This window comes from Megachile rotundata, chromosome 16 (assembly GCF_050947335.1).
Source record: "Megachile rotundata isolate GNS110a chromosome 16, iyMegRotu1, whole genome shotgun sequence".
Lineage (NCBI taxonomy): Eukaryota > Metazoa > Arthropoda > Insecta > Hymenoptera > Megachilidae > Megachile > Megachile rotundata.
The window spans coordinates 9,771,427-9,798,185 of record NC_134998.1 but is presented as its reverse complement, the minus strand read 5'-3'; the positions used below and the strand labels follow the sequence as shown (position 1 = coordinate 9,798,185).

Here is a 26,759-nt window from a genome sequence, read left to right as displayed (position 1 = left end):
GAATAGAAGTGGAAACTTTAATCCGCCTCTTGTTTTACTCGACTATGTATATATATATATATATGTATGTATATATATATATATATATATACAATATATGTGTGTGTGTTTTATATATATATACACATATGCTTGTCACTTTCTCTTCTAGATACAAATTCACTAAAAAATGAGGAGCATCGATAACGTGATACTGAAACTTAAGAACGATTCACTTTATTCTATAACGTAATCAATACAAGGACTTCTTGCATTCGTAAGAGTTCGTTCATATTTATCGCTATCGGCTATCACGCATAATTTAAAAAGACGAAGGTTCGGTATTTTGTTTTTCCTTTTTTTCTTCTTTAAAGAAACAAAAAAAAGAAAAAATAAAACACAAGTATATCTCGAAGATAGCAACAAACGTGATGGTACGATAATAGGGATATGCGAATACCCGGACATATCGGGCACGAATCGGGTCGAATAAAGTAAGGCGGGTTCCAATGGGCACTTGAAACACATGGGCACTCGAGTAGTTTGATTATTTCGAGGCAAATTGGTAAAGATCAGGGCTCGAGTGAGTTTCTGTGATACCCAGCCAACTTCTAAATTTGTGAATTGTAAATTTCCAAATTTCTAAATCTGAAAATTTGATTATCTCTGATTTCATCTAAAAATACTCATACTACTTGAGTTCATATGTCTCAGGTCTCTGTCCGCGCTCATCTTTTTCCGAGCCAATAACTTAGGTACCCGACACATATGATTACCCGTACATCCCTATATGATACAGTGCGGTGTTATTTTTTCCGTTTCTCTCTCTCTCTCCCTTACTTTCTCTCGTTCTCACTCTCTCTTTTTTGCTTTCTACCTTCGTAGAATAATCGCAAAACGACTCAGTGACGACTATCGATTCTCACACTTGAAGAAAAAAAATTACATAAAGCGCGAGAAAGTAATTAAAAAAAAAAAGAAAACATTTTACTACACAACAAGGATGTTTTTGCTTACGCGCGTGTATATATACACTCCGGTCAAAATGTCCTTTTAATAGAAGCGTCATAAAACTCAACACTTACTTTTTCCTACGAGCTAGCCTACGAAGAGTCAGAGACACGTGAAACGAAAGAAAAAATTGAAATGTTCGTTTGAAAATATTGCAACACAGAAGAAAATGGTTAGAAACGGAGAATCGTTTCTCTTTCTGTCCACAATTGATCGAGTTAGGACGATAGTCGTCCCTCCGTCGAGGGGCCTTCGTTCTTGTTATCGGGTTGGCCTTTTAGACGTTTCATCGTACAATTATATTAGCACCAATATACAATAATATCTGTCGTGCATTTTTGTACGTACGATTTGTAACAAGGGCAAAAAAAGAAGAAACTCGAGAAAACCGACTGGACAAGTCCGACGCAACTAATTCTCTACTGGAACAACCAGTAGAGAATCAGATAAATACAAGGGTTCACTTTTTGCGGAGATTCGTGAACACATGGCGTAAATAATGATTTGCAATATAGTTTGAAACATATTTAATGAGGAATAATGCTGGTTATATTCACGTGAAATTGGACATAAACACACAGTACTACTTATACTTCATTGCATTATTTATGAATCAATAGACTAATATACTTAATAATTATTAGACTAATTGTTAACCTAGGATTGTGATCACCCATCAACGTCAGCCACTACCTAAACAACATTCCCTTTTTTTTCTTTTTGATATACGAACGAAACAGAAATATATATAAAATTTGTTTTTTTTTTCTATACCTCTCTCTCTTTCTCTCTCTCGCTCTCAATTCAAATCAGAATTCCCGATGAGACGTCTCAAACAGACTGACCGCACCAAGAATTCATTTAGTTTAAAAAAAACAAACATTTCATACGTAAATTTTGCATTTTTAAGTAAATTAATAAACATAATATAGAATGATAATAAACCGTAATAATCGTAGATAATAATAGGTAATAGTAGTAGTAAGCTGGCAGCAGTTAGAACCAAATATATTCTCGATTAAAACTCTCGCAAGACGACAATCTGACATGGCACTGACATTCAAATTTCGAAACATTCGTACACGTCGCACACACTCTAATTTCGGTTTATATTTTTTTTTAACCTATATCTTTTCGCTTGTTTCATCACTTCTCAAATTTTGTATTACCCCGTTTCTACGTTTTCGTTACCGTTTACAAACCAATTTTCATTCTCTCCCATATCCTTTTTACCCGTTAAACGCTTCTCTCATTCTTTCTTGTTCTTACACTCTTACTAGTTTCTTTCTCTCCCTCACTCTCTTTCACGCATATACATTTGTCCCTTCTCTTTCGTTCACGATCTCGCATTCACCCGTTTCGCCCCTCGACGTGCAATCAGCTGCCAGATAATTTATCTCGTTTTCTCCGTTTTATATTCTGTTTGTTTATATAGTTATATAACCATTTTCCCAACGACTACGCACTAAATAGTTCAAATTTTTTGCACTTTTTCACCAACAACAACTGGATTGTTGCGCCGAATTTCTTGAGCGCCCATTTCTCTATAATCAAATTTGCAATCATGCTTGTCACTGTATCGATGCACAGAGCAGAACAGTCCTCCACAACGGCACTCGAATCCTGTAAAAGTCGTAAACATCAAACAAACAGCCATTTGAAGGCATTAAATAAACAATGGTTCACTTACCCGTCAAACCAACTTTTTTGCGACACACGGCGCAACGATTTTTCTTCTTCTTAGTTTCTTTGTCAGTCTCTTTGCCATCAAAGCAGTCATCTGCATCCCCACTACTCACAGATCCTTCTGCTACTGCTCCGCTGCTAGCACTTACTTCACTTTCCTGATCTTCCCTATTTATCTGTGATAGAGACCAATTTTTCATTTAGAATTATAATATAATTTATGGGGATAATCCAATTGTAACAAATCATGTACTGATACACTGTAGCTGTATTAGTCATTAACATACATGACAAACTGGTTCATAAAAAATATGATGAATATCATTGGGCACAAAGAAATGTACAAGAAATAAAAGCAAAAAATAGAAAACACAGTTATTAACTAATTTAACAAGAACATTATATGACATGTATTATTTTTATTTAACTATTCAAAAACAACAAGTATATATAAAAAGCTAATGGTTAATGATTAAAATTAATATGTCATTAAAAAAATAAATTAGTTTGATGAACTTACTTCTTTGGGGTTGGGTAGATCAGTCGTTGGTTGAGGTATGGTAGGAATGGTAGGTTGGGCTGTAGTTCCTGTTGCTGCAGGACTACCAAAACCGCCTTGCAACGTACCAGCGTTACCAGAGACGGTCTGTGAAGGTGGTACAGTAGCAGCAGATACAGGAGGTTGCTGCTTCTTTTTTAGATTTTCTTTGTAACAAAGAGAACAAAGGCCATCTGTAGCTGGCGAGCCATAAAATCCACAGCCACTGCGGCAGAGAGCTTGCATTGGATTAGATTCCCGTTCCATTTTGTTTATTTATTCTGGTAGAATTTCAGTGATTGGACAAGTCCTTAATTTTTTTCCTATTTGCAATCACTTGAAAAGTTCCAAGTAGTTGCAATCAGCTAGATGGATAATTAAGCGTCTTTTGCCACAACTTGCTCTTCGGTTGCTCCGTCACGACCGCGTGTCACCATACATTCACCTATTAAAATCAGTAACATTTAACATTTATTTCCATTATCACAAATGAAAGTATGTATATGCAATGTCAAGTTTAAAATTGGAGTGAATTGATAGTTGATATTCTAAAGAACATTATAAATGCAGTAATATTTGTAAATGGTTTAAAAATAACAGAAATCATATGTAGAACAAAGCTTTAGCTGTTATGGGTTTACTCGACAATGAGCAAGCAAGATTTAAATTTAGCAAATGTTTTCATGCACAGATATTATCCTTTGTCAGATACAGTTTGTCACTTATTAAATTATAAAAATCGTATTTGAACGACCGGGTGGATCACGAAGAGCTTTAAAAGGAAACTTAGTAATCATTACACCAAAATGAGCACATCATATCAAACACAGATAGGTCGAGTATGTTCGAAGAATTTGAGAAAACTGAACACATGAATTTTCATGTCGAACTCGCACTCGCACACGCGCGCACTCGTCGAGGATTATACATAGGATAGAAATTGTCAGCGGCAGCAACGATATCTTGAGACAAGGGCCGTTCCCTCGTGTAAAACAGCTCTGTGGTGAAGAGAGAGGGAGCAATTCCTACAAGGGCAAATAAAATCGTGAAGTTAAGAACGAAGAGAAAACAATTGAACGAAAGAAGGAAAGAAAAAGGGGAAGACAAACGATCGGGGTTGGAATTACGAACGTATCGTTCGGACGATTCAATTTTTCTGGTTCCACGTAATAAAATTTCAATGATAGAGGCGTGATCGGGAAACGTGATATTACTCACTTTCCAACACGCAGTCGTGTCGCAACCAACGCACAACATGGAGTAAGAATTCGTTCGAAGCATTTAAGTGGGCTTCGTATATCCTTATCGCGACGTTAGACGACGTGCACATCGATAGTCCGACAGACCCGTCGGTTTACGAGGTCTTTCTTTCTTGGCTCGATCGTGAATCTCGGCGCAATTCGCCAGGCCACTGAATGCGCGCGTTTGGCTTTGTCCGTCGAGGCTCGGCAAGCTAAAACGAAACGTTACCAAATAGCTCTTGCTCCCTTTCTCTCTTTTTCTCTCTCGCTCTTTGTGTGCAACTTCGCGCTCGAGCGCTCGATATTACTTCAATCCAAGGAACCTGCAAGGACGGAGGAGAAACAACGATAACGACGACGACGACGACGACGGCCGAATGTTTTCACGATGGCGATCGTTTGGACGAAGCAGTCTTTGGGCGGACGTGCAACCAGCGACCGCGATATGCCACACAGTTGTCTCGCGATAAGGTTAGGTATCGTGAAGCATAATTTGCCGAGCCTCGCCTTTTACGCACGTAACTATACCTCACGAGAGAACCGTAGTAATTCGCGCAGCTCGACTGAGCTCAGGTGGCCCCCCCGCCACTTATGCTGCCCCACTATCATGAATTTCCCACTTCATCAGTCATGTACATGGTGAACAAAATATACTAATAGTAGGTAAAGGTGACGTAATCTAACATAAAACCTAATGCAACTTGCTACAGAATTGTAACATTCGAATCGAATTATTTAAAAATTTCAACTTGAAGAATTAAATTTGAATGATGAAATTAAAACAAAAATACATCGTACTCTGCCGCAGTTATTAATGATACTACCGATATAATATTAAATATCAATAATGTATCGATAGTATTAATAATCAATTATTAGTAGCACCTTCGGTAACAGGCATACAAAATAAAAGATCACTGGGTTTATATTCTCAGCGTTAGGAACGTCGTAAAGGCGCTTGCGCGTTACTGTTGGTTACGAAGCATGTTAGAACCAATCAGAACAGACCTGCGTAGTACGAACGAAAACTCGTCGTTCGACACTACGGTTCTTTTGTGAACTAAAGTATACTCGTAAATTAGTAATCCGTATAACCTTTCCTACTTTTTTTCAATAACGTCATTATTTTTCTCCACTATGATGCATGTAATAAAGACACAATGAATAAATAAAATATACCGCCAATTTTACTTGAATTTTCCACTTGTTTTCTTTCCTTTATCTCTTTCTTTCTTAAATACGTACTTGTTACGCGACTTACTCGTTTTCTTTCATCTCCCTGCGCCTGCGCGTACGCACAATTATTCTTTCTACATTATAATCATCCTCTTCACGATTTTCTCCTGGCTCCAATGATCAGTATGTTTTTTTCGGAAACAGAAAATTAACACGCACTAGTCTGCTCGATCTTGCAACACACTCTGATAATACTCCAACGAGGAACATTACATGACGATACGTTTTACTGTATTTCTTAAACGAATCAGTAGATGTCGTAGCACGAATCCTCGATGTATCTCTCGATGCTACGTAACATAATAAGACTAAAACTACATGTTGTTTGATGTACACCGACAAATGTGAAATGAAAGGACAGGAAAAAGGCCACTTTCTTTGTTCCTCGCTTTTGTTTAACGTTTAAACGCGCAGGTTTGTTCGATATCGATAATCGACTAATGATCGAAGCAAATAAATGTGCATTAAATTCGATTTGTATATACGCGCATTTCTCTTTCGATCAAATTTACATCCCGCGCCTTTCTAAACTTCAGGGAGCGTTTTCACTTTCACACTATCTGAAAAATCTAGCTTTACACGGTACACAATAAGTCGTTAAATAATAAAATTAAGAATGATATAAATTATAGCGTGTACAATTATATCGTTTGTTTCAGAAGTATTTCACTGTTGAATTTTTGATGAAAACCCTGTTCAAACCTGTTGCTTCGAAAGCTTCAAATGAAACGCAAAGAAAGAGCGCATCCGTTTCTCATGACAAATATTCGGATACGATAAATAACGATTAGTAACGTGTTTCGGTGAAAACTTGCCATAGTGAAAGGGTTAAAGCACGAAAGGAACGGGATTTAAATCCGTTATTTCTTCGGAACACGTGACGTCACTATAGTAATTGAGAACCGAATCAAATGTGAATCACGTGGTAGGAAGTTGCGAAAAAAATAAGATAAGTAAAGCAGAAATGAAAACTCATTTAATTACGTTCAATGTTGAAATACAAAATATCAATTTTATGCTTAATCATTTCGAAACGAGTACGTTAAATGACAACTTTATTATTTTATATTTTTTACAGAATTACTGTGGAAAAGTGTTCGATGTGAAATATATGTGAAAGAGATCGAAAAACTTGACACGTTATCGACATACAGTCGAAAATGTGTTCTTGAGCTCTAATATTAGTTGTCCGCTGAATTTCAATCGTGCAATAAACGTCGAAGAGATAGCTAGCGTGTATCAAAATTAACAACGAAATCACATGACGTAAGAATTGTTCTTTATAGCATAAATAAATAGTATTTCTTATTTCGCAATATTTACGTGCCAAAAATATTGAAATTAACAACGAATTATTAACTTTTCAGTTATTTCAGTTTTTATTAAATGTACTTGGAGTGTTTCGAACATAGATGGTTCTCGCATCAGGGTTATCAAGTGTTTAACTTATTTACGATTAAATTAGATACACGCGAGCGTGAATGATCTAAAAATTTCATTTCCGCTATGTAATAAAAAAGCCATCTAATGTTTTCGAATATTCTCGTGTGTTCAAAATGTATTTTTTATTGACAAAATAAGTGCGTTAAACGATTTAACACTGTTAATTATTTCAGGAGAATTACGAAGTTCAATCGATCACTATTTTTAACACCGCAAAACGTAAGCACCACCCAACCACGTTTACAATGCGAACAATTACAGTAACGCATAAATAAATACGATGCCATGTATTTAATTAAAAACACTAGATTAAAGGAAAGTTTGTGTTACAGAGTAAATGGAATGGAAATACTTTCTAACGGAAAGTGAATATTATGGAATCTTGTTATATGGCCATGAATGAAATAGCAGGAGTATAAAATTTGGAATAATAAATTAGTAATCTTAAATAAGAGGGGAGCCATATAAAGAGAGCCACATTGTGACTACCTGATTCAACAGCGCAAACAAAAGCGCGAATCAGCCGTTGTTTCCTAATAACTCAACAATTTTAATGCGAATTTGTTTACACTCGACTTATTCAGCATGGTGAACAATGACGCGTTCGTACTTTCCGTTTTACTTATCTGGGAGCTTTTGTTTGGAATAAGGAAACATGTTTTGTACATGGCCGATGTTTTTCTATGCTGTGTCAAAGCTCGAACAATGAAACTGACCGTTGCCACTATTCGAAAACAAATAGTTACTATGTACAGTACTAAAATTTCATTACGTTTCCGATACTTAAAGCTGTGACGAAGAGTATCGATCAGTCGAATAAATCTACACAGGATCAAGTTTAGTAATGTTGCGCAATTTTATGTAATTAAAATAATTGCTTTAGTAGTAATAGTATTTAAAATTTGATTCCCAGAATTCCGCCATGATGGCGCGCAAAAATCGAGGATCGAGTATCGATAATAGATCGAGCAATTCAGTTCGTAATAATTTTAAGAAGTGCTAAAACAGGTATGTAACGGATATCGTGAAAGTAATTATAAATGACTGTATTGAATTTGTTATTCAGTTTTTGAGAACCTTCGTACTATGATAACAAGTATAACCTTCATGAACAAAATTGTGGAATTATCTTTTACGTCGTATATTATCTGTGTGAAAGTATTTAGATAATTTTGTACAAGTACGTATAACTTTGTAGCAGTAAGAAAGAACGGCTCGAAGTTATATTTATAATTGTATTTCAGTTATCACGCAGCTATAGTCCACTCATTGTTCTTACGAAACGAAATTCGACGCCACACTCTAATAACACGTGGTAGGAATAACTGAAAAAGTATTTCGAAGACATATGCGTATTTAGTTCTTGGTTTCAAAATCACATTCGTTGGAATACTGGTGAGTATAATTGTACGCTCTAAAATGATATAGTGAAAAAATTTAAACGACTGGTCGATTTACGCAGAAATAACAACGCTTGAACATTACCATTCCCCCTAGGGAAGCCTACGATGCTCGCCAAGTATATATACACGTTGTCAACGATAGACAATGAACATATATTACACGATGAGCGACAGACGATACTATTATTTCGCTTATAATTCGACGTGCAGCCATTTTATAATATCATTCGCAGCAAAAGAAAGCGAGGTGTGGCTCGTTCTAATCTACACCGGACACACAGCATCAACCTGCTAATCGCTTCTATCATGAACGCTCTGTTTGAAAGGCAACATAGGACGGAACCTGTCAGTTTTATTTAGATCGCTGTCAGTAATTTCACGCCGTTAGAAAATAACACAGCAGTCATAATAATCTATCGAATAAGTTATCATGAATCGCTCGATCTTCATAACCTCGTGAATAGATGTATCAACATCTCGATAGACACGATCATCTCTTTACCTATCGAGAGACAGCATCGCACTGAGTGTACGAGACGCAGAAAACGCTTAAAAGCTCCTGTCACGTTATGCATCTGTTCCGTGAACGTAGACGCAATTAACAACGAGCTCAAAACGCCTCGAACCACCACCCACTTGACACGTATGATGAAAGTTTTTAGATTATTTCGAATGTTCCATAATGATAAGAAGTTTAGAAAATCTGACGACGTCATTTGAACGAGCCTCGTATGCTTGCAGAACATTTCACAACTTTAATTGACGATCCTATTGCATTTGTAACATTAGCTCAAAGAACAATAGAGGTAAAATCCAATTAATTCTTCATAGATCTTCATTTGCAAATATTTTTCATTAATTCGATTAATATTTCCAGTGATTCCTACTTTTGCATAACCAAATTAGTTGAGAACTGACGAAAGAGAGGGAATTAGAATAGCTATCTCTACAGTAACGAGCAAGGTAGGCTTCCCTAGGGAAAATGGCGATGTAAGAAAAAAATACCTTATCATTCATTACAATGGAAGACTCCTTATACTTCAAAAATTTATGAATTTTGTTTCTGAATTTACAAATATCCAAAGATCTATAATCTTGATAATTTCTAGATTTCTAACATCTATGCATAAATGATAGCTCTTCCTTTTCTTATATCACCATTTTCCTTACAAAATACTACCGTGCTCGTTAATTCCCTATGTCTTCTTCCCCTCCACGTTATTTCCCTAGAAGAAACCTACAATACTCCCTGCTGTCTAGTCCAGGAATACGCGAAGGGCCAAAGTGAATAGAGGGAGAGACAGATAGAGAGAGGAGAGAGGGGATTTAAGACCAGTGCGGATGTGGGTGCACGGAAGGGGGTATAAAAACCGCGACGGGGGAGGGGAACAGGGAGGATAAATGCATAAGTGTGCATTTGCGCTTGAATCGTATCGGCGCTGCCGTCGTGCACACATGCAGTCAAAGAGTAAGAAGAAACGGAACGGACACTAGAGACATGGCTTCTATCCTTGAGAGTATGCACACAGAAATTGCGTCGTTCCCTTTGTTCCACCTAATGCGTATTCCACGTTGCACGGACATCTTTTTCATCAAGAGAAACGCTCTAAAGCAACGAGAGAAGGGACAGAAACGAGAGGGAACGAACGACGGGGACAAACAAGATTTCCAAAGGCGAGGCGAGGCGAAGAAAGCATTAAATCGAGCCGCTTGCTTATGTACACGAATTTCACGGGTATTCGATAAAAATAGTCATCGAAGACGAGGCAGGATAGCACGATTGCGACACTTACCAAGAGCTGTTGCGGTGTAGCAGGGCGCAATATGTCAGCTGACTTGACGTGTGACCGATTGTGATTCTGCACCAGTATCCGACATAATTCTCAGACCAGCATCAAACCCTTGGTTATAAATCCAGTCGATTCCAGCTGCTGCCGCTCGGCCCGCACTCTCACAAAACACAGATATCGGTTATCTAGCAAACTGGTCCTTACACCGAACTTCCGATTGCGAGACAAACCGACCAAACCTACGGACACGGGAACAAATACTGCCGATGACTGGTGTAAAGTTAGATCTCTTACCCTCCCCCACTCTGCACTAAGTACTCGGAACCAGGGTCGACAAGTTCAAATGGGAACTGTGTTCAATTGAAATGAAAATAACTTTTCCCGCCAGGTGGCGACATCATTATCGGAAAAGTCATTCCATGTAATCTAGAAAATAGTTGTTTAATGACATAAGTTTTCATGTAAAATTGAATGTTATATTTTTTTAATTTTTTATTAAACATCAAGTTTATTGTAAATTATTAACTTCATCTTTCTACATAAATGCTACAATAAATTTGAATCGAAATAACAGAAAAACATTTCTTTTACTTTTCAAACTCCACCAATTGAAAATGAATTTCATGGGAAGGCGTATTATGATTGGCAAATACTGGGAAGTACCTTCATTTACTAACCTGGCGGTATACATCACGTTTGCCGCTCAAATTGGTTAGTTTACCTGTTTGAACGTTAGTGAGCTTTTTTTAACGTCAAATGCAAATTGATGCAATATTGTTTCAACAAATATATCTGAAAAAAAATGATTGGACGAAATATTTGCTCAATCATAAAATTTAAAACGACAGCAAATTTATAGCATGATGCTTTGAATTCGCAAAACATATGTAAAATAAAAGGTTTACACGAAAGTGTGGATGATATAACCACGTTAATTGTTCTTTATAATTTACGGAATTCTGAGAGAAAATGAATACCCCGCAATCGAATAAAAAAAAAGGTAGAAGTAGAATTGGTATCAATCATGGAAGCAATAGTCCCGCGAATACTGAAACATTAAGTTCACAAGAGTCTTCAAAGTTTGTTTTGGTAAGAAATAAACTCTGCCTATGATTATAAATCTTTTTCCAAATGCAAGTTAGTTATGAGAATTTAGTTTGTGTCACTATACATTACTTGATTTCAAGGTAAATCCAATTGGCGAAGACGCAAACAAAACTTTTAAGATTGGGATCACTGATTCTATTCCTATCATTTCCTTAGAAGGAAATAGTTTTGATGAAAAGAACACTCAGAAAGGTCATAATATATCATCAGACAAAGATAAAGAAGAAAAGAATATTCTGAGTAGTTTACCCGTTGCTATGGTTAAGGAAATAAATGGGTATGAAGAGCAATTAGGAGAAGCTGAACCACTTCCAAATTCGTATATCAGATTTATGGAACGTAGTGGCGAAGAACTTGACGGTATATAATTTCATTAAATGTATCTATTTTAATTGAAACGATATCTCAGTATGTTCATAATTTTCATAAAGTTTTATGTAAAGATAATTTTGATTTATAGGTGAAGTGGAATATGACCTAGATGAAGAAGACACTGCATGGCTATCCATAGTAAATGAGAGACGGTTGGCCTCTGGACTTACTCCTCCTTTGGAACCAGATACATTTGAATTATTGATGGACAGACTGGAAAAGGAATCATATTTCCAACAACAAAGTAATGGTGGAGGAGGAGTAGCAGCTGATGAAGATGCTGTATGTTGCATCTGTATGGATGGAGAATGTCAAAACAGCAATGCCATACTGTTCTGTGATATGTGCAATCTTGCAGTTCATCAGGATTGTTATGGTGTACCATATATCCCTGAAGGACAATGGTTATGTAGAAGATGTTTGCAAAGTCCTTCACGAGCCGTTGATTGTGTGTTATGTCCAAATAGGGGTGGTGCTTTTAAACAAACTGACCGTCCAGCTACGTGGGCTCATGTTGTGTGTGCTTTGTGGATACCAGAAGTAAGATTTGCCAACACTGTGTTTCTGGAACCTATAGATAGTATAGAAAGTATTCCAGCTGCACGGTGGAGACTCACTTGTTGCGTGTGTAAACGTAGAGGATTGGGTGCTTGTATTCAGTGTCACAAAAGTAATTGTTATGCTGCATTTCATGTGACGTGTGCACAACAAGCTGGCCTGTGTATGCGTATGAGGACAGTACAGCCTGCAAATGGAGAGCCTATGTTAGTTCAAAAAACAGCTTATTGCGAAGCACATACTCCTCCTGATTACCAACCTTCCACTAATCCTGCAGATGCAAGGAGGAGAGCAATTGCCAATAAGAAAAGTTCTTCTGCTCCTGTTATCTCTATACCAACTATACCACCAGAACGTATTAAAGAAATTGCTAGGTAATAATTGTAAAGCTATTGTATGTTACAAATGCATAGAGAAGCTTATTTATTTTATTAATATTTTCTGATATTAATTAGCTTAGCTGAAGGATTGCCTAAACGAAGTCAACTAATTCAGCGTCTTATAGCATACTGGACTCTAAAACGCCAATACAGAAATGGTGTTCCTCTTCTTAGAAGACTTCAAAGTTCGCATCCGCAATCCAGACCACCGCCTCTCGGAGAAAATTCCTCTCCAGCGCCAGATAGCGAACTACGTGGAGAACTATATCGTCAGTTAAAATATTGGCAATGTCTGCGGCAAGATCTCGAACGGGCTCGATTACTTTGTGAATTAGTACGCAAACGTGAAAAGTTAAAAAAAGAGTTGTTTAAAGTGTAAGATTTTAAAGTAAATTTCCCAACATTAAAGTTTGAGCGAGTACTTAAAGATCTAATTTGTTTTATAGAAAGGAAAAATGTTTATGGTTCGAATTACGTCCACTAGAAAGTGTTCTTCGTACATTACTGGAGGCGATTAAAGCAAAAGATGTAAACGATGTATTTGGTCAACCGGTAAATACTAAAGAAGTTCCCGATTACTTGGAAATCGTATCACATCCTATGGATCTTTCCACTATGCAGGTAATTAATTCTTCTACAATCATCTAAATCAAAAATATATTATTTTTACTTTCATGTTACGAATGTTCTGTTAGGCCAAACTCGAAAGACAGGAGTACGATACTATAGGAGCTTTTGAAGCAGACTTTAATCTAATGGTAAATAATTGTCTAGCGTACAATCGTAAAGATACAATGTTCTATCGCGCTGGAACTAAGATGAAAGAGCAAGGCGGTGCTCTGATAGAACAAGCTCGCAAAGACTATCCTGAATTGGACCCTATCAATGATTCCGAGCAAACAGGATCTAAGTCTAGAAAAAGAGATCGTGCTAACCGAAATCGTGTAGAGTCAGAGTTGCAATCTGGAGAAAAAGAAATAGGAGGGGGTGGTGTAAATAGAAGGACGGCTGTTCTTTTTACTCGTAAAGCAAGAGAACGTGCTAGTAGAAGTAATCAAACATTTGCCTTGGAGGACGATAAAAAGAAGCAAAGTGATAGTTTCAAAGTATACAGGTACATGTTCTTTTTTGTCTTATTTAATATGCGTACTTCTAAAGTAATGTATCGCTAATTATTGCAGAAGTGGAACTATGGATAGCGACGTGGGAGAAGGTGAAAGTCAGTCATCGAGTTGCAGTAGCTGTTCGACGAGTAGATCTACTACACCAGATTTGGAGGAAGAAAAACAAAGGCAAGAAGCGGACGAGGCAAAGAAAGAGCTTGAAAGTAAACAAGAAGCAGCTAGTAATGGGCTGGAAGCGCTGCAGCTTGTCTGGGCAAAATGCCGTGGTTATCCGTGGTATCCAGCTTTAATAATAGACCCTAATACACCCAGGGGCACTGTGCACAAGGGTGTACCGATACCAGCCCCACCCGATGATGTGTTAGCCCTTGCCGTTAATTACAAAGAACCAGTATTTCTTGTTCTCTTCTTCGATACCAAACGAACATGGTAATTTTATTTCGTCGGGATTCTATTCCGTTCTTTTATTTCTATAGAGTAACAATAGATATGCTTCACATAAACATTGTTACAGGCAATGGTTACCAGGGGAGAAATTAGAAAAACTTGGGGTCTCCCAAGAATTAGATGAAGCAAAGTTAATAGAGTCTCGAAAACCCGCCGATCGAAAAGCTGTAAAGAAAGCGTATCAGGAAGCGCTTCATTATCGCAAACAAACTCACAACACAACGTTAAACGCTGGCTCAGCTAGCTAATCTTTATGATTCTCTGATAAGGCACTACGAATAGTTAAGTAGTTCTCTTAAAAATGTTTGTAAGTATGTAAAAAGAATTCTAACGTATGAATGTAATTTATAGACTTATGTAAGTCACGTCTTTTTCAGAAAATTATTTATATTTTTAAATAACGACTGAAATACAAATAAAACGAATCAGTCTTTATACAAAATTCGTGTTTTGTCATTTTATTTAATTTTCTTCAAAGTACCGTTCAACACATGCATAATAACACATGTATATATTTTTATGCTTTTTTCAGCTTATACATTTATAACAAAAATATATCATTCTTCGTGGTTCGGTACAGGGTTAATATTATTCCATTCTTTCAGACAAGTTCACGTTCTTTTTTACGTATTCGTTAAGTTCCTTCGCGTATAGGTCCAATCTTTGAGTCATCTGAAAATGAACACAGATGTAGAGAGGAGCAAAGGAAAGGTGTTAAATTAGCAGAAAGATATACTTACTCTCAGACACCAGAAGTCCTTCACCTGGCGACACAAGTTCAAGTCTAATTCACAGATCAAAAGGCCATCTTTAGAGCGACTTAAACCAGGAGTTCTGGTTCCATCAGGAGCTGTGATGTAGCTGGATCCGTAGAAGTGTCCAAAGTCATGATGCGCTGGAGCTCCGTCTCCTGATGTAAATTCGTTGGGGAATATTTCAGTTCCTACACGGTTGATGGCACAGGTATAATAACTGTTGGCAATAGCTGCGTTTCTTGCTTCGATGGACCACAGTGGCTCGGATGTATGGCTGGTTGTTGCTGATGGGTTGAAGACGATCTGAAAGTATGAAATTCGTAATTGTATGTATTACGCATTTGAACTTATTAGAAAGCTTAACCAAAATTTTACCTCAGCACCGTTCAGGCCAAACATCATCCAGTTTTGTGGATGATGTCTTCCATAGCAGACGTTGATAGCGATACGTCCGAAAGAAGTGTCGAAAACTGGGTGTCCCGTATTTCCTTCCATGTAGTAGGTGGACTCGTTGAAGTCGCCTACGCGAGGAATGTGGTTCTTTCTGTGCTTTCCAAGTATCTTTCCATCTGCGTCGATTACCACGGAGGTATTCCATAAGGTATCACCGTTTGCGCTATCTCTCTCCAGAATTGGGCAAACAATTACCATTCCATGTCGTTGAGCAAGTTCGCACATGAGTATTATTGTTGGACCATTTTCAGCATCCTCTGCCAGTTCACACCATGGGTACTTTTCTCGGGTGCAGAATGCAAATGGCATAGCTGCAATTTGGAATAAATTCTTTGAAAATAATTTTTATATACACATTTCTAAAATAAGTTTGATCCTTCATGAAACAATCTCTATGATCTTTATTTACCATGACAAATTCTGTATTATCTATATTGAAGGAATACTATTCATCTTATTTAGAATTGATCACAAGAACCAACTGTATCTTATCTAATCTTCTGAAACTAATTTAAGACCAGCATTACACAATTGTGCCTGGAATTATGAGACTGAGGTGCAAATAATTTTGGTAACTGCAACATTATCTGAATCTTTTGTGCAATCTGTTATTTAAATAATTTAATATTTTGTATATAGATACATACCCCAAGCCTCTTGGAGGCCAAGAACGTTAACACCGCAAGTGGCAGCGTAGTCGACATATTTCTGGATTTTTAAATGCAGAGCGTTTCTCTGCTTCTGTAAAGGCTCTGTTGTGGGCAGCACTATAGAGTTTTGAATCAAACCCACACGAACGACTCGTGGAGGACGCAACTGTTCCGTGACCATTCCGCCCATTACATATCCTTGAACATCAAGCTCCTGGTTGCCAGTCCATTTAGGAAGATTTAGAGGCCTAATAATAGATTATTCAATTATTTAAATGTATGCAATATTTACACGTAGCAAACGCGTTTCGGTGATTCAATCGAAATATATTTTCTTCCAAATTATTTCAACATACATTAACTTTGCAAAGTATATGAAAAAGGAAGTATAAATCTTACTGTAATTCGCGGCCATATAACAGACGCTTTACTTCAGCCAGTTCCTTGTCCGGCAAATTCTTCTCCAGAATTTCTTCGAGAGTCTGGTCGAACATCGGCTTACTCATTTTGTTGTAGAGAAAGTTTTGTTTCTAAGGTTATAATTAAACTGTTGCGCTCGTATCCACGCTGTACCGCTGACTCGAGAGAATTGCTCGGAGCCGCGAATTTCCGTGATATATAGCGATCGCGTATGTAAACATGTGTCAGTGCAATGTTCGTTAATCTTTATCAATGAACATTTTTTCATGATATCAATTAGTTACTGTTCATCGGCTATCATATATTATCACCCGAAAATGACGGAGAAAACTTTCTATCCAAAAATAACCTATCATTCGAATTATCTCATTAAAACAGACAATTAATTATTACCGAATGCAAATATATTCCTTTTTTTCATTTGCCACGTGTAGGATCATCGACACTCCATATCTCTTGACGTGTTAATATAGTTTTGAACTCGATTAATCTGAAATCATAATAATAATAATTTAATTACGCAAAAACAGTAAATATTATAAACATGTCTTTACATTGATTACAAATAAAAAGCTATCGCTTACGAAGATTATATAACTGATATGTATAACTATTTTCCTAAGTATTTTAATAATTGTCGGTAAGATTAATAACAGCATTGTCTTATTGATTCCTTTGCATCTTGCTGAAAAATCTGCATACCACTAAAAATAAGGGGATCATATTTAGATGTCTGTCAAAAATTTTCCATTAATATTAATGCAATATTTCTTTCCAGTAATCTCCCGCTTCACACTCCATTATTACAGAAAATATTTACACAAGCTGAAAACTAACGATAATTATAATCACGTTATCAGAACGTCTTGTTACCCGTCATTCGTATCTCACATTCATTGCAGCTAACTTGTTTGTACTACCGTAAAACAATAAGTTTAACTGTAATTAATTTTTGCACGTATTGGTATTCGATTTTAAATTTCGAGTCTTCGCTCTTTTTTCACGTTAATCAAGTATCGATTGTCATTGCATTTGTTATCGAAAGCGATAGTAGTATCGATATTAATCGAAGCTAGTTTACAAAAGCATGTAAACAAGGAGAGGACATTTAAAAACTTTGAGGAAAATAAACTTTTTGTTATTGTAATAAATAAAACATTTAATTGTTTGTAACAATAATTATATTTTATTAGAAATAATGTGTAATATAATTTAGAAAACTAACATTTGGATCTATTTTATTTTTAGGTTAATCCGAGTTAACCTAAATATTGCTACTCTACAGTAACAAGAAGATATAAAATTGAACTCAATTGTTTATAAGTAATTACAACCATGGCGTTAAATAGAGAAAGGCGTTCAAATGCCGGAAATAAAATGGCAAAATTGTTAAATGAGGAGGAGGAGGATGATTTCTATAAAACAACTTACGGTGGATTTGATGAAGTTGAACAGGATAATGATTACATGTTAATATCTTAATTACAAAACATATATGAAAATTTTATTAATACTTCTATTAATAATAATGACTTGTATTAATACAGGGAAGAAGATGAAGCAGAAGATGAAGTAGATTCAGACTTTAGCATAGATGAAAACGATGAACCTATTTCTGATACGGAACAGGAAGGGCCCAAGAAAAAACGTAGACTGGTAACAAAAGCTTATAAAGAACCTAAAGTTCAATCCCAGTCAGTATCAAAAGAAAAAAAAGTTAGGCAACCAAGACAAAAAATATTCATTGAAAGTATAGGTAACTATACACATATATCTGTTCATAATTATTACATAGTACAGCTGCAGATAAAGCTTCAATCATTTTTAGAGAGGAAATCAATACGTCGTTCTACTGCTGCAAAGTCAGCTGCTACACAGAGAAGATTACGAGAAAGGAATGAAGACCAGAAAAGGAAAACAAGAACCAAGAGATATGACACATGGAAACCGACTCAGGAAGAGTTATTGGAGGAGGCATTACAAACTGAACAGATTAATATGAAATCATTAGGTAACAAGACATTCGTCTTTAATGCATTGGAGATTTAAACTGTTCTTCATTTATTTATATGAATTATAGAAAAGTATCAGAAATTAGAAAATGAAAAGAAGAACACTAGGACAGTAAGGAAAGCACAAACAGGACCTATGATTAGGTATCAGTCTTTAGCAATGCCTGTTATGGTGCTCTCTGAAATAAATGTTAACAAAGAAGAAGATAAGATTAATATTGATGGGGATGATGAGAAAATTACAAATGAAAATGCCGAAAACGAGGATACGGATGAAACAATGCAAGACAGGTGAAGTATAGTTTTTCTATAATTAAATTCAAAATAAATTTATTTTTCCGGTTTCAGTGATGTGATCGTGAAATCTGAAAATGATATAAAGGAAGTTCCAAAAAAGGATTCTTTACCTAGAAGTAAATGTCGCTATGAACAAACAAAAGGATATTACGAAAGAACGTTTATAACTTTTGAGAATGAACAGCTGTTTTCAGAAGCTTTCAAAAAACCTGTGCTTCAGAGACCACCCGTGAAAGCTTTATGCGCCATAACGAGGTGAAGAATTGCACCTTTTAAAGTGCATCTCATTGACTTCTTATTTCTAACAAATTCAAATCGTTGCAGGCTTCCGGCAAAATATCTGGATCCCATGACTCAGTTGCCGTATAAAAATATTCAAACGTTCAGATTATTACGCGAGGCGTATTATCAACAATTAGAAGCCAGGACGGATATTAATGATACATCACAAAGTCCTGAGTTGTTAAGATGGCTTGAATGGAGACAGAAAAATTGTGGTAGCGCTCAGAGAAGTACTGTACGTCTTGAACCAGCCTCTGCAGCAATGCCTTCATAGTTCCTCTTCTTAACTATAATATAAAATAATGTTTGTAGCTATGCTTTCATGGTTTTTAACTTTTATTTTTTATAAATTAATGCGGTTTTAAACATAAAATAAGTATGAACAATTTCACTTTCATTTATCATAAAATTGCACGTTCATAATTTAAATAATTCAAACAAATTTATAGCGTCAAAAGTATATTGTAAAAAATAATGAACAGTTATGTTAAGTATGTTAAAAATTGTAAATAGTTGTAATTTATTAGCATGTACGTCTTTCAAATTATATTGTATAGGAATTTTGAAATTCTCTAAGTCTTAAAAACATGACAGTGTTTCAGTATAATGTTGTATAAAGCTGTTACTGAATTTTTGTATGTCTTGTATAAAAATAAGTATATTCATAATCTTCGTTTCAGTGATATTAAAACGACAGACGACATATGATAATCAAACGCGAAAATATTTTATTTTCAGTCACCTTTTATACTTAATCAGATTAAAAAATAACTGCACCAATAAAAAATAATCGAGTTTCAAACAAAAACAGCATGATTATCTGTAAATTCATTGAATCAATGTATCAGTACATACGTGTTCAAAGCAAAAGTGATTTTATTAATAAAATTATAAAGTACAAAGCATTGATTAATAAAATCTCGCGTTATTCTGTGGACTCGGCAACCCCATTTTTTATATATCGAATCAACAGAGAATAAACTGAGTTCAATAATGTCTAATTTATCATTCTAAATCCCGTTCGTACAGATTCATTCTCGCTCAACATAACGGCAACTCACACCACAAAGTGCCATAGGGGCCGTGTTTTGTAACCTAAGGGTACAAAATAAAATAAAGAAGTATATACCAGGAGGGAAAACACGTTTTCCATTTCGTCGTTACTTTATCGCAAGTCGACATGAAAATGGTATTTTTTATTATCATTATTTTAAAAAGAATTGTAAGCTGATTGTTTTTACGAGGGAACATACTGGAAGTGATTATTCTACTTCTTGCATTAATTGTGTTAAAATAGTATAAACATTTGACTATAGTTTTTTTACAACATTATAGTTAAAAGTAATATGAAATTCCTTTTATCATCGAAGAAGACGAATATTTTAAATGACATTCGTGCTATTTTTAAAATAGTATTTCGATCACGTTTAAAATTACCGTTACGTGACGTAACTAAAAATAATTGATTCAGGTTGAACTCCACAAAATAAAAGAACGTAACCGTTATATGTGATTTTTTTTACAAACATTTATATAAGTAACGAAATAAAACAATGTTCTCTCATTATGTTTAATTTTTATATAAAAATGAATACAACCTTTAATCGGAGAATGTGAACCTCGTCGATTTCAGTGACCTTGATACGTGTTTGAAGGTCAATTTTGTGAATAATTCTGCCTGCCAGCTATCGTAAACAGATTTTGATAATGGTGTACATTTTAAGTATTCTAAAGTTCTTACGAATTTGTACATTACTAAATAAAATTGTATAACGAATTTTTGTTAGGTGACTGTAACTTGAACAGCGATATAGGCAAAATTATTCAAGAGCTTGTAACCTTAATAACATGTGAAGGTTGCTGAAATCGACGAGGTTTACCTGTTTCATAAAGCACTATAAAAATCATGAATGGCAGTATCATAAAAAGTATTGTAAAATTCGTTATTAAGTATATTCCCCCGTATCTTGAACAGACTGTTTTCCATGTCTCTGGACAATTGGCTCGATGATATTTTATTACACGAACCATTGAAGGCCTCGCACAACGGAACGAGGTTTAGATATCTTAATATTTCAACGTTTTACTCACTCTCTATTTATTCATCAAGATACAACGAGGACTCGTAATGATAACAGATTACATTGCGGCTACACACATTAAAGCAATACTTATTAGACGCTAGAAAGTACGATACAATATCACGACTGTTTCTCGCGTACTTTCTCATCACTTACGCATAGTTTCAATTTGTGTATCTACGATGATTCTCATGTTCTCTTTCAGTTTGTTTTCTTTCTTTTTTTTCTTCTCTTTCCGGAAGAGAAAAAAATAAAGTACTTTTATAAGCCTTTTTTTGTGGACATGCTCCTTATCGTACTTCAAGGTCAACGCTACGGTGCAAATTCGAAAGCAGAGAGTGAGCAACAATAAAGTGTTAAATCCGATTCAGCTTTGTTCATCATTGCTTTCTTGTATGTTCGATAGTAAGCAGTTTTTTGCTATTATCGTTCTTTTTGTTTCTTCTATGTTGTGCACCTGTATATTTAACCGCAAGACTTCATGTGTTACTGTGTAGATTGTGTCTAAAATATTTGGTTAAATTTTGAGAATATGCACCACTAATTGTAAGGATGAAAGAGATTTGCATTTAATATACAATGATAGATACTTCCCTCTATTTTAAACATTTTTTTTAAAACTGTATACAAATTTCCCTCTTAACTATTGCTTCTTTCCCCGTTCTCATTTCTCTTCAATAATTTATAATATTAATGTTCAATCTTTAAGATTTTAATTTTGACAAAAATTATGGCTTCCATAAATTATCCTTTGCTCTCTTTATTCAAGGATGCTTCAAGTAGCTTTCTCGTGGAGGGACAAATAATCTGTAACAATAACATTGCAAATATTTTATACATTTTATCAACACAACATTATGGAGACCAATACAACTATAAAAATTTCCATCGTCTTTGCAATTCGCAGACTATACCTCCAAGTTTTAACCAAATATTTCAGACGAATCTTATTTATATAATATTATAAATCATTCATATATTCACGATCGCTCACTACGTGTTGAGTAGAAGTACACATGTATTACAAAGAAGCAGTAATACAACATTGACATATTGTAACGTATCAGAGAGACAAAGAAAAATTTGGAACAGAGGGAGGAGGGAGCAATAGATAGAGACAGAAAGAGACGGAGAGATGAATTTCGAAGACAGAATAAGTGCGTACATACTTTCGCCCTTCGTAAATATTTCTGATGATGTATTTTAGGTTGTACGATCGTGTTATGATTTATTCGTATGTATCTGCTATGGTGTATAAGTGTCGCTAGACTCCTCGATCTTTTTCTTTTCTTTTTCTAGCGGCGAAGTTACAATACATTTTCCCAAATAATCCGAAGGAACTTGAGAAGTATAATGTTTCCCTAGTGTTCCCGGTAAGAGAACGCATATGTATTTGCTCATCTCCTGATACAGAGAAAGCGACGTCTGGTTAGGGTGTTTTAACGAAGCCAAGCGACCGTGAACAAGGATGTAAAAGAATACTTTTAAGTACGGCTCGCAACAACACACTTTTGTCTACTATTTGTCTCCAAGCAATAGAGTAGAAATCTATTCCTTTCCAGAACACCGGATTATTTGGGAAACTTAGTCGGGTATACTTATAACCGTAAATAGTCTTGACTCTTGTACTGTATGCACCTGTTACGTTTACCATCGACCACTTTTCTTTTCGCCTGTGCCTCTTTGTATGTCCTGCAAACACAAACGTACGCAATCGCGGTTATTAATAGTAATGTATTTAGGGCTGACATTTTTAATTATGTTATAATGATACGTAACCATCTTTATGCCTCTATAGAGCATTTGCTGTGTTACATACTTCTATTGTTTGGAAAGTATTTTGGCCAACTCAACAGACCATTATCTTTGTCTTCGATAGATGATGATTTCTATGTTTTTAGAATTAAAAATGAAGATAAGAGTAAACAGGTCATTTTGCATCTATGCCAGTGTTGTTTATTTTAATAGCAAAGTGAAAAAGAGGGAAACAACAGAATGCACAAATACAATGGGAATCCTATAAACTTTGTCTTACTTGCTTTTAACTTTTAACAATAATATATAGCATACTACGTAAATACCTTTTAAAACAGAGGAAATATAATTACATTTTGTGCACTAAATGCATGAAAATTGTTTAATATAATATATTGCTGTAATGTTAGTCAATGATGTTTGACATCAAATTCTTCGTTTATCTTGAGGTAGTTGCTAACTGTATCTTAAAATAAAGCATACAAATAATGTATACCTTGACACTGAAAGCAAACAAAACTTAAAATTTCCATGCAATTAATAATGCTGTGTAGTTAATTAAATATTCGACTCTTATGTATAATTTGACTGAGAAAATAATCAATATAAAATGTGCTAAATTAAAGAAAATTAAACTTAAACATGAAGCTACTCATAGTTTTATCTATTAATTGTTATGGACGTTGATTTGTAAGAATTTGAAATGATTAAAAGGAATATTTATTTAACTGAAAGTTACATTTTACTATTAATCTAAAAAAATGCATTGTAAATTCTTAGTAACTGTTACATATAGAAAAAGAAACGCTTATTTATATATATATAGGCTTGATATAAGTTCGAGTAAAAGTAATCTGCTTTCTTGAAATACTAAAATTTACAGTTATTTGCTCTTAAATATTTCTTAAAGATCCTTAGAAATCATATACATATAAAGTATATACTATAAAATATTAAAAAGCTAATACTGATGAAAATGAACGGCTTGTTTTGAAAATGAGAAATTAGAACATCTAAAGAAACACTAATTTAAAAACATATTTAGTCTTCTGATATCAATGAGTATTGATATTAGGAACTTAGGTCTCCTGCTACAGTATAAAATTAAAAAAATTTTTAAGAATTAAAGTATGCTATGTCTATTGCCGTTCACGAGAGTAGTACTTTCAACCATTCTCTAAAACAAGTGTTGATAATAGTACATGTATATATTGCAGAGCATTCAGTCTATTTTATTTCAATCAGTGATTTTGTTACTCTTACTCAGTCAAATAATATGAAAGTTTGAAATGCATAATTATGCACAACAATCAGACAATAATAATAATAATTGGAAGAAAAAATACATAATAAAAGTGTCTTTAGTAATATTTAATTTTGATGTATGTTAAAATTAACTCAATTTACAAATCAACTTAATATTTATAATTAACTAACCATAGTTTTCTTATATTAAAACTATGCTATTGTACAAAGACTTATCCCAGAAACTTTCATGTTTTTTTTTTACGTTTTTTTCTTTACTGGACCATAGACTAAATTTTCTCTTAGAAACTTGGTATTATTCGAGTGTATTTCCGTGATATTGATACTGTATTTGCATGTACACACATTTTAAGCAGCAAGGTGAGTCACTGGCAGCAAGGCTTACGCATTCCCTCTGAATTCATTGTTGGTTTCACGTCGATAGGTTCTACGTTCTGTGGCCGGATTGTATCACCTTCAGGTGGATCGCGTATCTGTTTCTGCGATACGATTCTGTAGATTTCTGTAATGGTCAAAGTTTGGATTAACTTTTATTCGTGAATAATGTAGTACAAAAGCAATACAGTGAAATAGTTCTTTACATTCACGTTTCCTCATATTTAGAAGAAAACAAATGTTAATAACCTAAACAGGAGTAACATATAACAGGCTTATTGTACTTAAATAACAACTTCTATACCTGTTAATATATTTTGAAATGCTGTCTCAACATTGGTAGAGTCTAAAGCAGAAGTTTCAATGAAAGAGAGGCCATTTCTCTCTGCAAATGCTTTTGCTTCATCGGTTGGAACTGCACGTAGATGCCTTAAGTCAGATTTGTTTCCCACCAACATAATGACAATGTTTTGGTCAGCATGGTCCCGTAATTCCCGCAACCATCTTTCCACATTTTCATATGTTAGATGCTTTGCGATATCATATACCAACAGAGCTCCAACCGCACCACGATAGTACCTATAAATTACAAACAATTAGAAAATCAATTGTGATTTATAGAAATATATATAAATTTTAAAGGTACTTTAAAAACTGGAAACAGTTCAGAATTATAGTAATGAAAAAATTAAATAGCTGATATACCATTTTACAATGTTTATTTAGAAGATTATAACAAAGTTTCTTCTCACTTTCTTGTAGCGGTAACTTTAACTTACGCCGATGTAATAGCACGGTAACGTTCTTGTCCAGCTGTGTCCCAAATCTGAGCTTTAATAGTTTTTCCATCTACTTGTATACTACGTGTAGCAAATTCAACTCCTATAGTCGATTTTGATTCTAAGTTGAATTCATTTCTCGTAAATCTTGATAACAGATTACTTTTTCCTACTCCTGAGTCACCAATAAGAACAACTGGAAAAACAAAATAAAAAATTTGCAATCAACTTGTTTATCTAAAAAGGCAACAAAAGATTCTGTACCGCTTTTTATTGTTAAATTCAAATAATCATAAGATGCAAATAGTTTACATTACATTAAATAAAAACATTATTATAAATTAGTGCAGTTAATTTTTTTTTTTAAACTGCTTGCATAGTTTTGTTAATTTTACTTTATTACAAATATTAAATTACAGAAATTATTAAAAATAATAAACCACAGGAAGCTATACAAGTGTTCGTAGATAACTCGCGGTAAAATGAACCAGCTGACTCATACGATTACCAGAAATTATGATTATTGCGAGAAGATTACTAAACAGACGAACGGCGAAAATTTTTCTCCGAGTTTACGCGTATGAACGATCTCTGATGTCATCGTTTAAACTTGACGTTCCGAATTATATCTGTCAATCATCTTAACAATTGCGATTCGAACTTGATATAATTTCGGCCCCTATGTTATTGAACGATGACAATTGTCAGTTTTTAACTGATATATGATTACGAATACGTATATGGGCGAATTAAAACCGTACGTGTACACTATGTAACACGATGAATAGCAGACATGTATACACACGCATTTGTGTGTGTATATTATATATATGTATATGGGATATGCAAATGTCGTTACACGTATATGTACAAGAGTGTACGTATTTGTGTGTATGCGTGGAAAAATTGTTCAATGCTCGAGAAGTTTTGCAAATGGATGGCAAAGTGACGAGAATGATTTGACAGAATTTGTTTTTACCTTTAAATAAATAATCGTATTCATCATCCCGAGTGCCCATCTCGTCCGGAGCAATAAACCCCTTTAGTAGACTGACGGACGGTACCTAGATATCAGGATACACTACTACGACTTGCAGTTATTTACAAAAAATGTAGGAACCTGAAATCGGTCCCTGTACACTATTACTTTAATTGCGATAATCAAACGATACCGTTGCGAACGTGTACAGTAAAAATACGGAACGAAACAGGCACAACTATACGATGATATAATTATTTTCGTTCTTTCAATTTAACTGTACAATATGGCCTCCTTTCTACGCCCCTCCAAACTGATACATTAGACATGCGCAATGTAT

General features: G+C 34.9%; 5 protein-coding genes across 18 annotated transcripts; 2 read left to right on the top strand and 3 right to left on the bottom strand.

Moving 5' to 3' along the window:
- Positions 1-194: 194 nt before the first annotated feature.
- On the bottom strand, positions 195-3,481 carry drn (zinc finger AN1-type doctor no). Its single transcript, XM_003702442.3, has 3 exons — positions 3,197-3,481; positions 2,681-2,852; positions 195-2,613 (listed from the first exon to the last, which is right to left on the bottom strand). Exons 1-3 carry the CDS (start codon positions 3,479-3,481, stop codon positions 2,465-2,467), a joined length of 606 nt encoding a protein of 201 aa, XP_003702490.1. The 3' UTR covers positions 195-2,464.
- An 8,179-nt stretch (positions 3,482-11,660) lies between these two features.
- Positions 11,661-14,757, top strand: Br140 (bromodomain-containing protein 140). 2 transcript variants are annotated; one of them, XM_012283449.2, is made up of 7 exons: positions 11,661-11,794; positions 11,878-12,738; positions 12,820-13,119; positions 13,191-13,365; positions 13,440-13,858; positions 13,926-14,297; positions 14,383-14,757. In XM_012283449.2, the coding sequence occupies exons 2-7, from the start codon at positions 12,011-12,013 to the stop codon at positions 14,561-14,563; spliced, it is 2,175 nt and encodes a 724-aa protein (XP_012138839.1). In that variant the 5' UTR covers positions 11,661-11,794; positions 11,878-12,010; the 3' UTR covers positions 14,564-14,757. The 2 variants fall into 2 exon arrangements, with proteins under 2 accessions (XP_012138839.1, XP_012138840.1); XM_012283450.2 differs by having other exon boundaries at positions 11,679-11,813; positions 11,895-12,738.
- Positions 14,745-17,011, bottom strand: pyd3 (beta-ureidopropionase pyd3). The gene is made up of 5 exons (XM_003702441.3): positions 16,573-17,011; positions 16,171-16,421; positions 15,446-15,834; positions 15,056-15,373; positions 14,745-14,987 (listed from the first exon to the last, which is right to left on the bottom strand). The coding sequence occupies exons 1-5, from the start codon at positions 16,677-16,679 to the stop codon at positions 14,904-14,906; spliced, it is 1,149 nt and encodes a 382-aa protein (XP_003702489.1). The 5' UTR covers positions 16,680-17,011; the 3' UTR covers positions 14,745-14,903.
- Positions 16,312-20,178, top strand: YL-1 (Vacuolar protein sorting-associated protein YL-1). Of its 4 annotated transcripts, XM_003702492.3 has the most exons (7): positions 17,213-17,758; positions 17,842-18,062; positions 18,141-18,349; positions 18,422-18,604; positions 18,674-18,896; positions 18,954-19,157; positions 19,227-20,178. In XM_003702492.3, exons 2-7 carry the CDS (start codon positions 17,929-17,931, stop codon positions 19,456-19,458), a joined length of 1,185 nt encoding a protein of 394 aa, XP_003702540.1. In that variant the 5' UTR covers positions 17,213-17,758; positions 17,842-17,928; the 3' UTR covers positions 19,459-20,178. The 4 variants fall into 4 exon arrangements, with proteins under 4 accessions (XP_012138844.1, XP_012138843.1, XP_012138842.1 ...); XM_012283454.2 differs by lacking the exon at positions 17,213-17,758 and adding an exon at positions 16,312-16,450 and having other exon boundaries at positions 18,141-18,604; XM_012283453.2 differs by having other exon boundaries at positions 17,206-17,736; positions 18,141-18,604.
- On the bottom strand, positions 19,048-26,748 carry Rab11 (RAS oncogene family member Rab11). 10 transcript variants are annotated; one of them, XR_013041120.1, is made up of 7 exons: positions 26,420-26,748; positions 25,441-25,636; positions 24,966-25,240; positions 24,632-24,788; positions 23,347-23,523; positions 23,045-23,154; positions 20,043-22,957 (listed from the first exon to the last, which is right to left on the bottom strand). XR_013041120.1 is itself a non-coding variant. In XM_076541653.1 (5 exons), exons 1-4 carry the CDS (start codon positions 26,457-26,459, stop codon positions 24,652-24,654), a joined length of 648 nt encoding a protein of 215 aa, XP_076397768.1. In that variant the 5' UTR covers positions 26,460-26,748; the 3' UTR covers positions 19,048-19,471; positions 24,632-24,651. The 10 variants fall into 10 exon arrangements, 4 of the variants coding, with proteins under 4 accessions (XP_076397768.1, XP_012138846.1, XP_012138845.1 ...); XR_013041121.1 differs by having other exon boundaries at positions 23,347-23,486; XR_013041122.1 differs by having other exon boundaries at positions 23,347-23,480.
- Positions 26,749-26,759: the final 11 nt, after the last annotated feature.

What these genes read in the sequence shown, in the direction of transcription:
- drn (XM_003702442.3), bottom strand. Translation starts at nt 3,481, where the DNA reads ATGGAACGGGAATCTAATCCAATGCAAGCTCTCTGCCGCAGTGGCTGT. An exon ending in ATCTACCCAACCCCAAAGAA is followed by an intron (nt 2,853 to 3,196) that starts GTAAGTTCATCA and finishes TCTCTATCACAG; the next exon opens with ATAAATAGGGAAGATCAGGA. An exon ending in CAAAAAAGTTGGTTTGACGG is followed by an intron (nt 2,614 to 2,680) that starts GTAAGTGAACCA and finishes CGACTTTTACAG; the next exon opens with GATTCGAGTGCCGTTGTGGA.
- Br140 (XM_012283449.2), top strand. Translation starts at nt 12,011, where the DNA reads ATGGACAGACTGGAAAAGGAATCATATTTCCAACAACAAAGTAATGGT. An exon ending in TGGATCTTTCCACTATGCAG is followed by an intron (nt 13,366 to 13,439) that starts GTAATTAATTCT and finishes ATGTTCTGTTAG; the next exon opens with GCCAAACTCGAAAGACAGGA. An exon ending in TTCGATACCAAACGAACATG is followed by an intron (nt 14,298 to 14,382) that starts GTAATTTTATTT and finishes ACATTGTTACAG; the next exon opens with GCAATGGTTACCAGGGGAGA.
- pyd3 (XM_003702441.3), bottom strand. Translation starts at nt 16,679, where the DNA reads ATGAGTAAGCCGATGTTCGACCAGACTCTCGAAGAAATTCTGGAGAAG. An exon ending in TGGCCTCCAAGAGGCTTGGG is followed by an intron (nt 15,835 to 16,170) that starts GTATGTATCTAT and finishes TCCAAATTGCAG; the next exon opens with CTATGCCATTTGCATTCTGC. An exon ending in AGGACTTCTGGTGTCTGAGA is followed by an intron (nt 14,988 to 15,055) that starts GTAAGTATATCT and finishes GTTCATTTTCAG; the next exon opens with ATGACTCAAAGATTGGACCT.
- YL-1 (XM_012283454.2), top strand. Translation starts at nt 17,929, where the DNA reads ATGGCGTTAAATAGAGAAAGGCGTTCAAATGCCGGAAATAAAATGGCA. An exon ending in GATTAATATGAAATCATTAG is followed by an intron (nt 18,605 to 18,673) that starts GTAACAAGACAT and finishes TATGAATTATAG; the next exon opens with AAAAGTATCAGAAATTAGAA. An exon ending in GATGAAACAATGCAAGACAG is followed by an intron (nt 18,897 to 18,953) that starts GTGAAGTATAGT and finishes TTCCGGTTTCAG; the next exon opens with TGATGTGATCGTGAAATCTG.
- Rab11 (XM_076541653.1), bottom strand. Translation starts at nt 26,459, where the DNA reads ATGGGCACTCGGGATGATGAATACGATTATTTATTTAAAG. An exon ending in TACCGTGCTATTACATCGGC is followed by an intron (nt 25,241 to 25,440) that starts GTAAGTTAAAGT and finishes TGTAATTTATAG; the next exon opens with GTACTATCGTGGTGCGGTTG. An exon ending in ATTTCAAAATATATTAACAG is followed by an intron (nt 24,789 to 24,965) that starts GTATAGAAGTTG and finishes TGACCATTACAG; the next exon opens with AAATCTACAGAATCGTATCG.